Raw genomic sequence first — 12,984 nt, forward strand, 5'->3', positions numbered from 1 at the left:
CCCCTTTTGAACTCGCTGTGTAGCCCAAGCTGGCATTAAACTCCTGGCCATCCTTCTGCCTCAGCCTCCTGAGTGCTGGGATTACAGGAGTGTGCCACCATGCCCAGCCAAGACCCTCCTTCGAAAAAAGAAAAAAGGATATTCTCTGTCTCTCTGGAAATTGAACTCAGGACCTTGCGCTTCCCAGGCAGGCACTGTACCACTGAGCTACATCCCTGGCACTTCTTCCTTTCATTTTCTGTATTTTTGTTTCTAAGGTCCCAGACCAGTTTTTTCTTGAGTTTACTTTTCTTCCTTTATGTATTTTGGTTATTTTTGAGACAGGGTCTTGCTTTGTAGCCCAGGCTCACCTCAAAGTGGTAGTGATCCTCCTGCCTCAGCCTCCTGAGTGCTAGGATTACAGGCATGCACGCCCACCCCTTGCTCTTTCCAGTTTCATGCTTTAAAAAAAAATTTTTTTTATGAGAAGTTTTTTAAAGTCTTCTGTGTCTCTTATAGCACTTCTGTTGATATTGTTTATATTTTTTTGTGTGTGTTTTTTTTTTTACCAAGAGTACTGTTTTCTTTTTTCTTTTGAGTTCATTTTTTGGTTTTCTGTTTGTTTGGTTTAGTCTCTGACTTCAAAGGTTTTGCGTTAATGCCTCAGGATTTGGGGCTAAGTAGAAGACATGAACCAGATGGAAGGCCTGTTGGCACAGGAAGGTCTTACCAAGTGGTAGACTCCTCTGTAACCAGCTGATGCACAGGGCTTGCCTGAATGTCATCGGCTTAGAGGCTGTTTTTTGGACTGGTTAGTTTCCCAGGGAGAAACCCCTCCTCTCCTAGGAGGTTGGGTCTGGAGAGTGGGAGGAATGTTAAAGTAAATCCCCAGGGATTTACTTTTGTGCTCATTCCCATCCAGCTGTGCCTGGTGACTGAATCCAGCCCTCTGCTGCATCCTCTCCACTTTTAGGGAAGAAGTGGGAGAGGGTAGTGGGAGTTTGTGTCATAAATTCTCCTGTCTGTTTTGGTCCTGTACCTGGTGCCTCCAGTTTCTGAGCCTTCATGGAGTTTTAGAAAAGAATCATGTTTCTCCTTGGGTTTTTTTTTTTTTTTTTTAACAGTTAGCTCTTAAGTTTCTTTGCTCTTCTGAGCCTTATATCATTGATCTATCAGATGTTCAGCTTCTAGAATGTTGGCATCTGTTGTCCGTTCTCTTTGTCTTTGGAGGTTTATGTCTTTTTTTTTTTTTTTCTGGTGGTGTTGGGGATTGAACACAACACCTTCATCCAGAGCTATATCCCAGCCCTTTTAAAATTATTTTGCGATTGAGTCTCACTAAGTTATGAAGTTGCCCAGGTTGGGCTTGAACTTGAGATCCTCCTGCCTCAGCCTCCAGGTGCGTGGATCACAGGTGTGTGCCACCACACTGTTTATATCTTTTTTCTACCTTTATAGTAATTTTAGTAGGATTTGAAAGTAGGATTTATTTGTATATATGCTATTCAAAAATCTCCTGTTTTGTTTTGTTTTTTTCTTTGTCTTTTTGTATATTTGGAGATTTATTTATTTATTTAGATAAGGTCTCAGTATGTATTCCAGGCTAGACTCAAACTAACAATCTTGCCTCAACCTCCTGAGTGCAGGAATTACAGACGTGAATCATTATGCCTTGCTAGAGCCTCTAGTCTGGCTTTTGTCCTCCTGCCTAGTCCTCCACATAGGTAGGTTGCTTTCTGTTTTGTTTTTTTGAGCAGAACCTTCCAGTGCAGTCCAGGCTGGCTTTGCACTCTCGATTCTTCTGCCTCCGCCTCCCAAATGCTGGTATTGTGAGTATGCATTACCACACCTGGCTTAGAATAGGTATATTAAATAGGGATATTAAACTGTTTAATGCAATTTACTTCTTTTATTTTATATTTTCTAAAACTTCTTAGTGTCATTTGTTTTTTTGTTTTTTGTTTTTTTTGGTACCGGGGATTGAACTTGGGACCTTGTGCTTGAGAGGCAGGCGGCGGAACCACTGAGCTAAATCCCCAGCCTCTGGTGTCATCTGTTAGAGCTGAATGTTGCCTGTCTTTGAAGCAGCCACTTTCTGTGGCTCTGGTTGTATTACATGGTGGGTTTCAGTCTTCAGCTTTTCTCTTTGGTTTCACTGGGAGTTACTCTGCTTAAGGGTTGAGTGTTTAGAGTTCTTCAGGCCTTCTTGCAATTCTGCATCTTTCCATCTTCCCCTAGATTTTACTGTTTTTTTGAGGGTTGCGGGTACTGGGGATTGAACTCAGGTCCTGGTGCTTGTGAGGCAGCGAAATCCCTGCCCCCTCCCCCTTTTGAGACAGGGTCTTGCTATGTAGGTCCTACTGGACTAAAGCTCACTATGAAGCCCAGGCTGGCCTTACGCTGTGGCAATCCTGCCTCAGCCTCCTAAGTGCTAGGACCACGGCATGTAGCACACTCAGCAACGTGAGGTCCTGTAACCGTGTCATTTTCTCTTTCTGGAGTGATCTTTTATTGTCCTCTCTGAATGACCACATTTTTCTCATCCTTGAAGTCTTGCTTAAATGTCACCTTTCTGATTAAACTGGTAAAGATAGGTAACAGCTTTCTGTTCTTTTTTTTTTTAATACATGGCTATAGTACGTAAGGATTATGTGCATTGTGGGGAATTAGTATAAGTACATAACACATCTTCATTCTTTTTTATGTTCTGTTCCTTTCCCCGCCCTCCAGCCTTTTGTTCTTATTCTTTGTCTCACATTTACTATAGTAGATAATTATGGTTATTTTATCATTAGTTTATTAATATCTCTCTTCCCACTAAACACCAAACTCCATTAGGGCCAAAATCATATCCAGGTTAGCTCGGTGTTTTATCCTTTGTTCCCGACATACCAGCAGTTACTCAAGTGAACATTCAGTATTTGTTGAATGAATTATTTTGAACTCCTTTTGTACTTCAGAACACATGAGAGTTTCACATGTATTTATTTTTATCTTCACAACAATTCTTTTACGTGGTGCTGTCCCCATTTCATAGGTGAGGTTAAGCAGCCTACCCACAGCCACACAGCTGATAATGAAAGAATTAGACAAGGTCTCTATGACTTTGGAGACTATATTTTAATCACTTTTGCTAGGTAATGGGATCAGTAGTGAAAAAATACATACTTTAAAAAAGTTCAGTAAGGATTGGTTCGTTGGCTAGCCAATGAGTGAATAATGAATAACTTTAGCGTTATATAAAAGTGAAGCTGGGCATGGTGGCACATACCTGTAATCCTAGCACTCATGAAGCTGAGGCAGGAGGATCTCTATGAGTTTGAGGCCAGCTAGGGGTACATAGTGAGTTCAACACCAGCTTGGGCTACATAGCAAGCAAAAAAGTAAGCCCCCCCAAAAAAAATGCAGACTGGTAAGGGCTGTACTCTAACCTTTATCTTACAGTTTCAACTAACAAAGATAATATTTGCTTTGCTGTTAAAATTGGTGGAACTTGAAGGTTTCAGTTTGAAGCATTTCTCTTCTTTCACTCCAGTTGAAAGAAAAGTTTGACAGATGGGAATACAAGTAACACATTATTATAAATAAGACTAATATCAAGAGAGAGCTCACACTGGGCATGATGCTGATGCGTAGAGTCCTCCCAGCTGCTCAGGAGGCTGAGGTAGGAGGACCACAAGTTGGAAGTCAGCCTGGGTAGTTTAACAAGACCCTGTCTCAAAAGAAAAAAAGTAAATAAAAAGGGCTGGGTAGGTAGCTCAGAGCTCTTGGAATTCAGTACCCAGTACTGCTGGGGGTGGGGGGGCTTAATAGATTATACCTGGGGGCCGGTGGCTATTCTGATTATTTTTATACTGGGAGTCGAACTCAGAGCCTTGAGCTTTCCAGGCAGATGCTGTGCTGCTGAGCTACGTCTCAGGACCTTGATTTTGTAGTTGTTGTTTTGTTATTTTTTGAGATGGGGTTTTGCTTTATAGTTCAGGCTGGCCCTGAACTTACTCTGTAGCCCAGGCTGGCCTCAAACTCGTGGTGATCTTCCTGCCTCAGCCTTCCGAGTGCTGGGATTACAGGCATGCACCTCCACGCCTGGCTGGTATTCTAATATTAAACCCAGAATTTGATGGTTTTATCCACTTAAATACAAGCAGTGTTTAAAATAAAATAAAATGAACAGCTGTAGACATCCCCTTGTGGGACTTACACCCATAAAACTGAACGACATTGGAGGAGCAAGGCTCCTGGCACTTCCTGCAGGCAGCTGGAGCTCACACTGGAAAGGGGACCTGTGCTGCACTGTGCTGCTTTTAGAATCACTGATGAGGAGGGGTGATGTGCTAATGTCTCCTATTCAGAAGGAGACATCTGGTGTGAGGGATCTATGCATTTTGCTTTACGAATGACCACAAGATTGTTATGTGCATCACTTTCTCTTTGGCCAGCTTGTCTTGACTTGGTTTCATTTCCATTTATCAGAACAGTGTTCAAATATAGCAGATTTTGAACCAGCTGTGGTGATGCACACCTGTAAGCCCAGCACTTGACAGGCTGAGGCAGGAGGGTTGGTACAAGTTCGAGGCCACCCTGAACCATACAGAGAGACTCTGCCTCAAACAAACAAAAAAGATTTTTTGATGGTCCAGGTAAAAATGATAAAGCTAAATCTCTACCTGTTCTTTGTTGTCATTTTAGACTACTGATTTGAACACATTTCAGAAATGCTTTTTTTTTCCCTAATATCTGAGGTTTATAGTTAGTGAAAGCCATTGGCTGGTTTAGTTTAGAAATAACAAAAATGTACAGGATGTGGAGCTGGGAGCTAGATGACCTCAGACAGAAATAAGACTGCAGCATACTAATTAGGTAAACTTGGAAAAGCACCTTACTTCTCAGAAACTGTTTCCTCATCTATAAACACCAAAATGGAATTGGTACATATTTCACCTTCTTGTGAAAATCCCAAAGGGCCTGGAATACGGCAGATACCCAGGCCCAGGGAATGTTAATCTCCCTTTCCTTTGCCTGAGAAAGAGATAATAAAATAATTGGTCAGTAGACTCCCTGGCCCCTGGTGAGGGTCAAATCCATTCTACCAGTAAGATACAGCTCCAGTCCCTTCCTTCCTTCCTTCCGTCCTTCCTTCCTCTCTCTCTATATATATATATAACTCTTGAAGTCATAGGCAAGGACTTTCTGAACAGAACCCAATTGCATAAGAAATAACATCAAGAGTCAACAAAGGGGGTTATATCCAATTAAAAAGCTTCTGCACGGCAGTAGAGCCAAAAGAGTGAAAAGACAGCCCGCAGAATGGGGGAAAAACGAACTTTGCCAGCTATTTAGCATAGAGGACTAATATCTAGACTATATAAAGAACTCGAAAAATTAGGCCTCCCAAAATGAGAGACCCAATCCAAATATGCGGAACTGAAAGAGATACTTCTCAGAAGAAGTACAAATGACCAATAAATATATGAAGAAATGTTCCATATTGCTGGCCATTAGAGAAATGCAAATTAAAATAACATTGAAATTTCATCTGCTTGCTATAGCAGTTACCTCAAGTAGAACTTGATTTTTGAGAGAGTTTTGTGCCTAAAACTGATGACAGGAGACAAGAGTTCTTGTTGTTCAACAGAATGAATGTGTAAGAAATCTTGACTGCTAAATAAAATTTGCACGGGGGCGGGGAGAAAAAGAAATGCCATCTGACTCCAGAAAGAATGGCTATCATCAAGAAATCGAGTATTAAAAAATGCTGGTGAGCCAGGCACGGTGGTGCACGCCTGTAATCCCAGCACTCGGGAGGCTGAGGCAGGAGGATCGCTGTGAGTTCGAGACCAGCCTGGACTACACAGTGAGTCCCAGGGCAGTCTGAACTAGATAGTGAGATCTTGTCTCCAACCCGCCCCCCCAAATTGCTGGTGAGGCTACAGAAGGGAAAGGGAATGCTTCTACTTGTTGGTGGGAATGTAAACTAGTGTTACCACTATGGAAAGCAGTTTTGAGAGTTCCCCAAAAACTAAGAAATTGGATTAGACTCAGCTATTCCTCTTCTAAGTATTTTCCCAAAAGATTTAAATAAAGACATCATAGTAGGGCCGGGGATTTAGCTCAGTGGTTCCATCGCCTGCCTTGCAAGCACAAGGACCCAAGTTCGATCCCCGGTACCAAAAACAAAAAAAAAGACATCATAGTACAGTGATACATGAGTACCCATGTTTATATCAGCATAATAGTAACTAAATCTTGGAAGCAGCCTATATGTCCATCAACAGATGGATTAAAAGAAATGTATTTATATACAATGGAATACTACTCTGCCATAAAGAATGATAAATGACGGGCCAGGGATTTAGCTCAGTGGTTCTGCTGCCTGCCTTGCAAGCACAAGGACCTGAGTTTGATCTCCGGTACAAAAAAAAAAAAGAATGATACATGAGTCATTGTAGGAAAATGGATGCACTTTGAGATCGTAATATTAAGTGAAATCAATCACAAACACAAATTGCATGGCTTCTCTTATATGAGAAATGTAAAATATAAATAACAAAGTAAGAAGACAATAGGAAATAGGGAGGTAGATATTTTGCCAAACAAAAGGAGATCAAGAGTTAGAGCAGGGCAGGTAGAAGGAGAAGGAAATGAGGGTCGGGGATGTGATTCAGTGGCAGAGCACCTGCCTGGCAAGTGCAAGGTCCTGAGTTCAATCCCTACTACCAGAAAATAAGAAAAAAGGGGAAGGAAATGAAAAATAATTAAGATTTTTTTTAGTATATACACACACACACACACACACACACACACACACACATATGTATACCAACTCCCCACAAGGAATGTAACCATCATGTACTGAAAAATGTACTAATACAAATACAAATATTATTTTTTTTGTATGTTTTTTTGAGACAGGGTCTCACCATGTAGTTGAGACTGACCTGGAACTCACTGTGTAGCCCAGGCTGGTCTTGAACTCTCAGTGATCCTCCTGCCTCAGCCTCCTGAGTGCTGGGATTACAGGCATGAGCCACCACGCCCGGCCAATATTTTTTAAAATGAAAGAAAATAAGGTGTGAGTAATCTTAATCCTACAACCAAGATAGTTGCCTAAGGGAACCACCGAATACAGCCATTCAGTAGTAAGCCTGAGCAAAGGTAGATAAGGAGGGGAAGAGGAGGAAGAAAGATGTAAAGGGGAAGAAGGCTGGAGAAAAGGGAGAAAGTGGTGGGTAGTAGAGGTGATAGTAGAAAATTGGAAGAGACCCGGGGTTTGGCTCAGTGGTTCCACTGCCTGCCTTGCAAGCACAAGGGCCTGAGTTTGATTACAAAAAAAAAAAAAAAAAAAAAAAAAAAAAAAGATTAAAAAAAAGAAAAGAAAAGAAAATTGGAAGAAGCTGGACACAGTGGCGCTCACCTGTAATCCCAGCACTCTGGAGGCTGAGTCAGGAAGATCACTGTGAGTTTGAGGCTAGCCTGGACTATATAGTGAGTCTAAGGCCAGCCTGAACTACAGAGTTAAAAAAAAAAAAAAAAAAAAAAAAAAAAGAAAGAAAAGAAAAGAAAAAAAATTAGTGACTGGGAATTAAGAGATTTATGGTTTAATCCTGTAATCCTAGCTCTTGGGAGGCTGAAGTAGCAGGATTGCTGGGAGTTAAAGCCAGCCTGAATGACATAGGGAGACTCTATCTAAAAAAAAAACCAACAGGGCCTGGGATTTAGCTCAGCGGTTCAGTGGCCTTCCTTGCAAGTGCAAGGACCTGAGTTCAATCCCCGGTACCAAAAAAAAAAAAAATTTAAAAAATTTAAAAAACCCAACAAAAACCAAACATCCCCAAAGCAAAAGAAGATCTAGGAGTATACTCAGTGCAAAATCCCTGGGTTCCAACCCCAATAGTATAAACACCCAGATTCTTACTCATCAATGTGGGCATTCTTTGAATAGTGTGAAGGTGAGGAAAGGGGATGCTGGTATCTCCTCAGGTCCTCAGCTGTGTGATCGCTATATTTCTGATCAAAATGAAGTAATATAAAGTGTTGAAAATAATTTAGTTGGGCATAATGCCTGTCATCCAGCACTTAGGAGGCCAAGGCAGGAGGATTGTCCTGAGTTGGGGCCTAGCCTGAATTATATAGCAAGACCTTGTCTCAAAGAAATATTAAAAAAGAAAATAGGGTAGGGCTGACTGTGGTGGTATAGGCCTGTAATCCCAGCACTTAGGAGGCTGAGGCAGGAGGATTGCCATGAGTTTGAAGCCAGTTTGAACTACATAGCAAGACCTTGTCTCAAAAAAAAAAAAAAAAAGGAGTCAAAGTCAGTAACAAGATAAAGTAAACTAAAGCATACAGTTTCTTTTTCCTTTTCTTCTTTTTTTTTTTAAATCTGAAGCAACTGTGCTGTTGAAGAGAGGCAGAGCTCTCTCAGTGTCTCTTTTGTGAGCTTTGAAACGCTAATGATGCTGCTGCTCTGTTTCACTTCGCATCTTCCTCCCAGCTCAGTAAGGTCCGGAAACAGTTCTGGAGCAGAATTTTACATTAAACTATGTTTTCAAGATTTTTGTGCAGTGAGAATTTTTTTTTAAATCCAATTTTGAAGAAAACAAAGTTTCATTGAGATCTTTGGGTAAAAATTCTGTTCCGTCTAAACTCTGGGGTAAAATGGTTGCTTCTGCATTTAGGGTCTTGAAACTAATGGCAAAGCCATCTCTCACATCCTCACTACTCCTTTTACCCAACCCTAGGTAACCTCTAACTAGGAAAGCACCAGTCTACTTCTGCCTCTCTAGGCCTGCCAGTTCTGTACATTTCATATAATTAGAATCATACACCATATAGTTCAATATTATTGGCTTCTTTCTCTTTGTACATATTTTCAAGTTTTGTCCCTGTTGTAGGATGAATCAGTACTTTGTTCATTTTTATGGCTGAGTAATATTCCATTGTACGGAATACTACATTTAATTTATCCAGTCATTAGTTGGTGGACATTGATACTGCTTCCACATTTGCCTAGTATGTGTGAGGGGCATATGTATTCAGTCCTCTTGGGGTAGATAACTAGTAGCGGGATTCTTGAGTTACATACTAGTTCCATGTTTAACTTCTTGAGGAACTGGCAGAATGTTTTCAAAGTGACTACAATCCTACCAGCAGTGCGTGAGGTTCCAGTTTCTTCACGCCTGTGCAGACACTTGTTACCGTCTGTCATGTGTGTGTTTGCATGCATGTGTGCATATGTGTGCAAGGGGGTCCAACCCAGACCAACAGCTAGGCGTGGTGGTGCACGCCTATAATCCCAGCACCAGGGAGGCTGAGGCAGGAGGATTGCTGCGAGTTCAAGGCCAGCCTGAACTACATAGTGAGACCCTGTCTCAAAATAAAAACCAAAAAAACCCCAGAGCACTTATGCACTCTACCAGTAATAAACTATGTACTCAGCCTTTTGTTGTGGTATTTGCTAAGGGTCAGAGGTATGAAATATAAGAGGCAGATTTCACATTAAGATTCTACTGGCAGGCCGGGTGTGGTGACGCACGCCTGTAATCCCAGCACGCCTGTAATCCCAGCACTCAGGAGACTGAGGCAGGAGGATCGCTGTGAGTTTGAGACCAGCCTGAGCTACATAGTGAGTTCCAGGTCAGTCTCAAAAACATAGTGAGACCTTGTCTCAAAAAACCAAAAAAAAAAAAAAAGATTCTACTGGCAGAAGAGCTGCCTTTTTTGATATTCATCTTTTCCTTTTTCCTTTGTTAGTACCCCAGTGTTTTTTCGGTGGGGGGGATTGAGTCAGGGTCTCCCTTTATAGTTCAGGCTGGCCTTGAATTTACAGTGATCCTCCTGCCTCAGCCTCCTGAGTGCTGAGACTTCAGGCATGCATCATCAGCCTTGCTCTTGCTTTTCAAGAAAATATTTTGCCTTTTGCAGAGGCTTTTCATGTATCTTATTTGATTCTCATAGCAAATTTGTTCATCCTATAGACTTCTTAAGATATTGCTGCTTTGGGGCCAGGGATTTAGCTCAGTGGTTCCACCGTCTGCTTCACAAGCACAAGATCCCAAGTTCGATCCCCAGTACCAAAAAAAAAAAAATAAATAAATAAAAATTAATGCTTTCAGCAAACTCTTACTCTAAGAAATAGGCATTTTAAATGCCAGGGTGTATTTTACGCTTACTCACCTTGCTCTTACACACTGTAATGCAATTTCCTTTTGACTTACCTGTTTCTCCAACTCGAGTACTACCCCAGTTATTACCACTACCACCACCACCACCAAAAGAGAGAGAGACGGGAAAAATAGTCTGGAGATGAAATTAGCATTCATCTCCAGGATGCCAGTTACTCCAGGGAAGTGACACTAGATAGATTTATCCTAGAAAGTGTTGGAGTTTTTGAGACAGAGTCTCACTGTGTAGCCCAGGCTGGCCTTGAACTCACAGCCTCGTGAGTGCTGGGTTTATAGACGTGAGCGCCACCATGCCCGGCTGAACAGTTACATATTTTTTTATTCTGTGACAGAATTCCTTTAATTTTTAATTTCTTCTTTTTTAAACCCTCCTGTTGAGTTCATCGTTGTCAGCGTTTGAAAACATTTTCCTTCGCAGAGCCAGAATCTCCCTCGAGCTCCTGACCTCTGTTCTTTGTGTCTCCTGGCAGCCGTATGTGTCATTGTCACAGCAGATGGCACCACCTAGTCCAAGCAGCAGCACCCCCACCAGCAGCAGTGGGGGCAACGGCAGTGACCAGCTGAGCAAAACCAACCTGTACATCCGCGGACTGCAGCCGGGCACGACTGACCAGGACCTTGTCAAGCTGTGTCAGCCGTAAGTCACAGTAGACGCGTGCAGACCACGGGCAGTGCAGACGTGTGACGCTGGCTTCTTCCGGACCCTCTTATGCTGAAGTCTGAGAGTGTGGTGCTTCTGCTCCATGGGCGAGAGGTGCCTCAGCATCCTCTGTTACAGACATTTTTCTTCTGGCCACCCATACGTAAAACCTTTATGTATCTCTCCGACCGGGGGGACAGGATGGGGCTGGCCTTTGAAGCCTAGTTTCTGACTCTGTAAAATACAGCATCTCCTGGGAACAGATAGCTTTAGTGGGAAGATTGCTGTCCTTAGAGATGCTCAGTATCACTGTAGGTATTGACCGGAGGGCAGTGAGGGCTAGCAGTGGGGACAGAAGAAATGGGAGACACTGATGGCGGTGATGCGCTTGGAGAGTTTCTGCTGCTGACAGTGACTCCCAGTCATCAGAGCTCTCTGTGTTAGTGAGAAAAGGCAGTGGAGCATGGCATGATGGTGCAGGCCTGTAATCCCAGTTCTCTGGAGGCTGAGGCAGGAGGATCTCTGCAAGTTCAGGACCAGACTTGGTACATAAGCAAGAGTTCGCCTCAGAAAGGGGAGGGAGGGAGGGAGGGAGAGAGAGAGAGAGAGAGAGAGAGAGAGAAAAGAAAGAAAGAGATGGAAAAAGGCTGTCACCCAGCATCAAACCCAGGAAGACCCTCTGCATCTTGAGGTGCAGAGTGACCATGGGATGAGTCCGGTTAGGATTGCTGGGAAAAGGCAGCGTGCAGAGATGCTCAGCTCAGTTTCATTTGGCAGAAAAGCATGCACCTCAATATGTTTGGGGGGATGATTGGAGAAGTCTGAGGGTGGGACAAGGAGATGAATTGGAAAAGGGAAACATTCACTGTGGCTAAAGGAATGGTGGGAAGAGGGAGAGGTAAGAATTGTGGGACTTAGCTCAGTGGCACCACACCTGCCTGGCAAGCACAGGGACCTGAGTTCAATCCCTGGTGCAAAAAGAAAGAATTGGGTACTTTCATCGTCTTTTATAACTGTCTTTTATTTTATTTTATTTCCGTACCAGGGATTGAACTTGGGACATTGTGCTTGCCGGGCAGGTGCCAGAACCACTGAGCTAAATCTCCGGCCCTCTAACTGTCTTTTGAAATATAATAAGAATATAGAAAAGTGTGCTAAAGTATGCCCAGTATAGTGGATTTTCACAAAGGGAACATAGCCTTGGAGTACACGCTTACACCTGGATCCGTAAATACCCCATTGCCAACTCTTCAGGTCTCTGCCTCCGTGGGACAGCCTCCCGTGCAGACTGTCAGCTGTTTGGCTTTTAAACAGTGGATTAGAGTGGCCTGTTTGCACTTCATGTAAAAATAATCATAAAAGCACATACTTATTTTTTCTTTTCTTTTGAGGTTGGAGCCTAGGGCCTTTGCACTAAGCTACATCCCAGCCCTTTTTTTATTCTGAGACAAAGTCTCACGAAATTGCTGGGATAGTTTGTGTCTAGATGACCCCCCAAAGCCTCATGTGGTCGTAGAGATATTCAGAGGTGGCTGGATCTAGGGTGTGTGATGCTGGGATTAAGGGTGTGTGGTCACTAAACGCTCCACTGATGGTTTGGCATAGTTCTGAGTGTAGATAATGGGAAGTCCCACCCTGGGAGTGAGTGCTACCTCCCCTGAGGTCATGTAGCCCAGATAGAATACAAGGGAGGAAAGAGGGCTGCTGTCATTGCTTGCTGCATGCTTCTTCTCTGCTCCTGCCTGCCCTGCTTGCCATGGACTGTTTTTCCTCTGTGATGCCCCTCCGCCATGCACCCTACCTTAGAGCAGCTGACTACGGACTGAAACTTACACAAACTGTGAACCGGAATAAACCCTTCCTCCTTTAACCTTGGGTTTTGGGTATTTTGTCTCAGCCATGAGAAAAGTAACCAAGCCCAGAAAGGCTTGACCTTTCCGTCCTCCTGCCTCAGCCTCCGTGAGTCCTGGGACCACCTTGCTGCTGCATGTGCCTTTCTATATGTGGCTTCTTTTGCTAAGTGATGTTTTTGAGATTGATCCATGTTGTCGCCTGCAGCAAAACTATATTCTTAATTGCTTTATAAATTTCCATCATGGAAATATAACAGTTATTCATTCTACTTTTTTTTTTTTTTTTTTTTTTTTTTGTTTCGTGGGGTTACAACCGGGTGCTTTCTTTTTG

The 12,984-nt window shown here is 42.8% G+C and overlaps 1 protein-coding gene across 8 annotated transcripts in view; it reads left to right on the plus strand.

The window, feature by feature from the left end:
- Nucleotides 1–12,984, plus strand: part of Rbms2 (RNA binding motif single stranded interacting protein 2) — a 69,497-nt gene that overhangs the window by 32,972 nt on the left and 23,541 nt on the right. For all 8 annotated transcript variants that reach the window (XR_784368.1, XM_010644666.3, XM_010644665.2 and 5 more), the window contains one exon: nt 10,631–10,797. Coding sequence is in view for 7 of the 8 variants with exons in the window: in XM_010644663.1 (XP_010642965.1) it covers nt 10,631–10,797 (167 nt within the window). In the remaining variant the exon portion in view is untranslated. The remainder of the gene's footprint in view (nt 1–10,630; nt 10,798–12,984) is intronic.

Source organism: Fukomys damarensis, unplaced genomic scaffold, assembly GCF_012274545.1.
Source record: "Fukomys damarensis isolate Sample0158 unplaced genomic scaffold, DMR_v1.0_HiC HiC_scaffold_15, whole genome shotgun sequence".
NCBI lineage: Eukaryota > Metazoa > Chordata > Mammalia > Rodentia > Bathyergidae > Fukomys > Fukomys damarensis.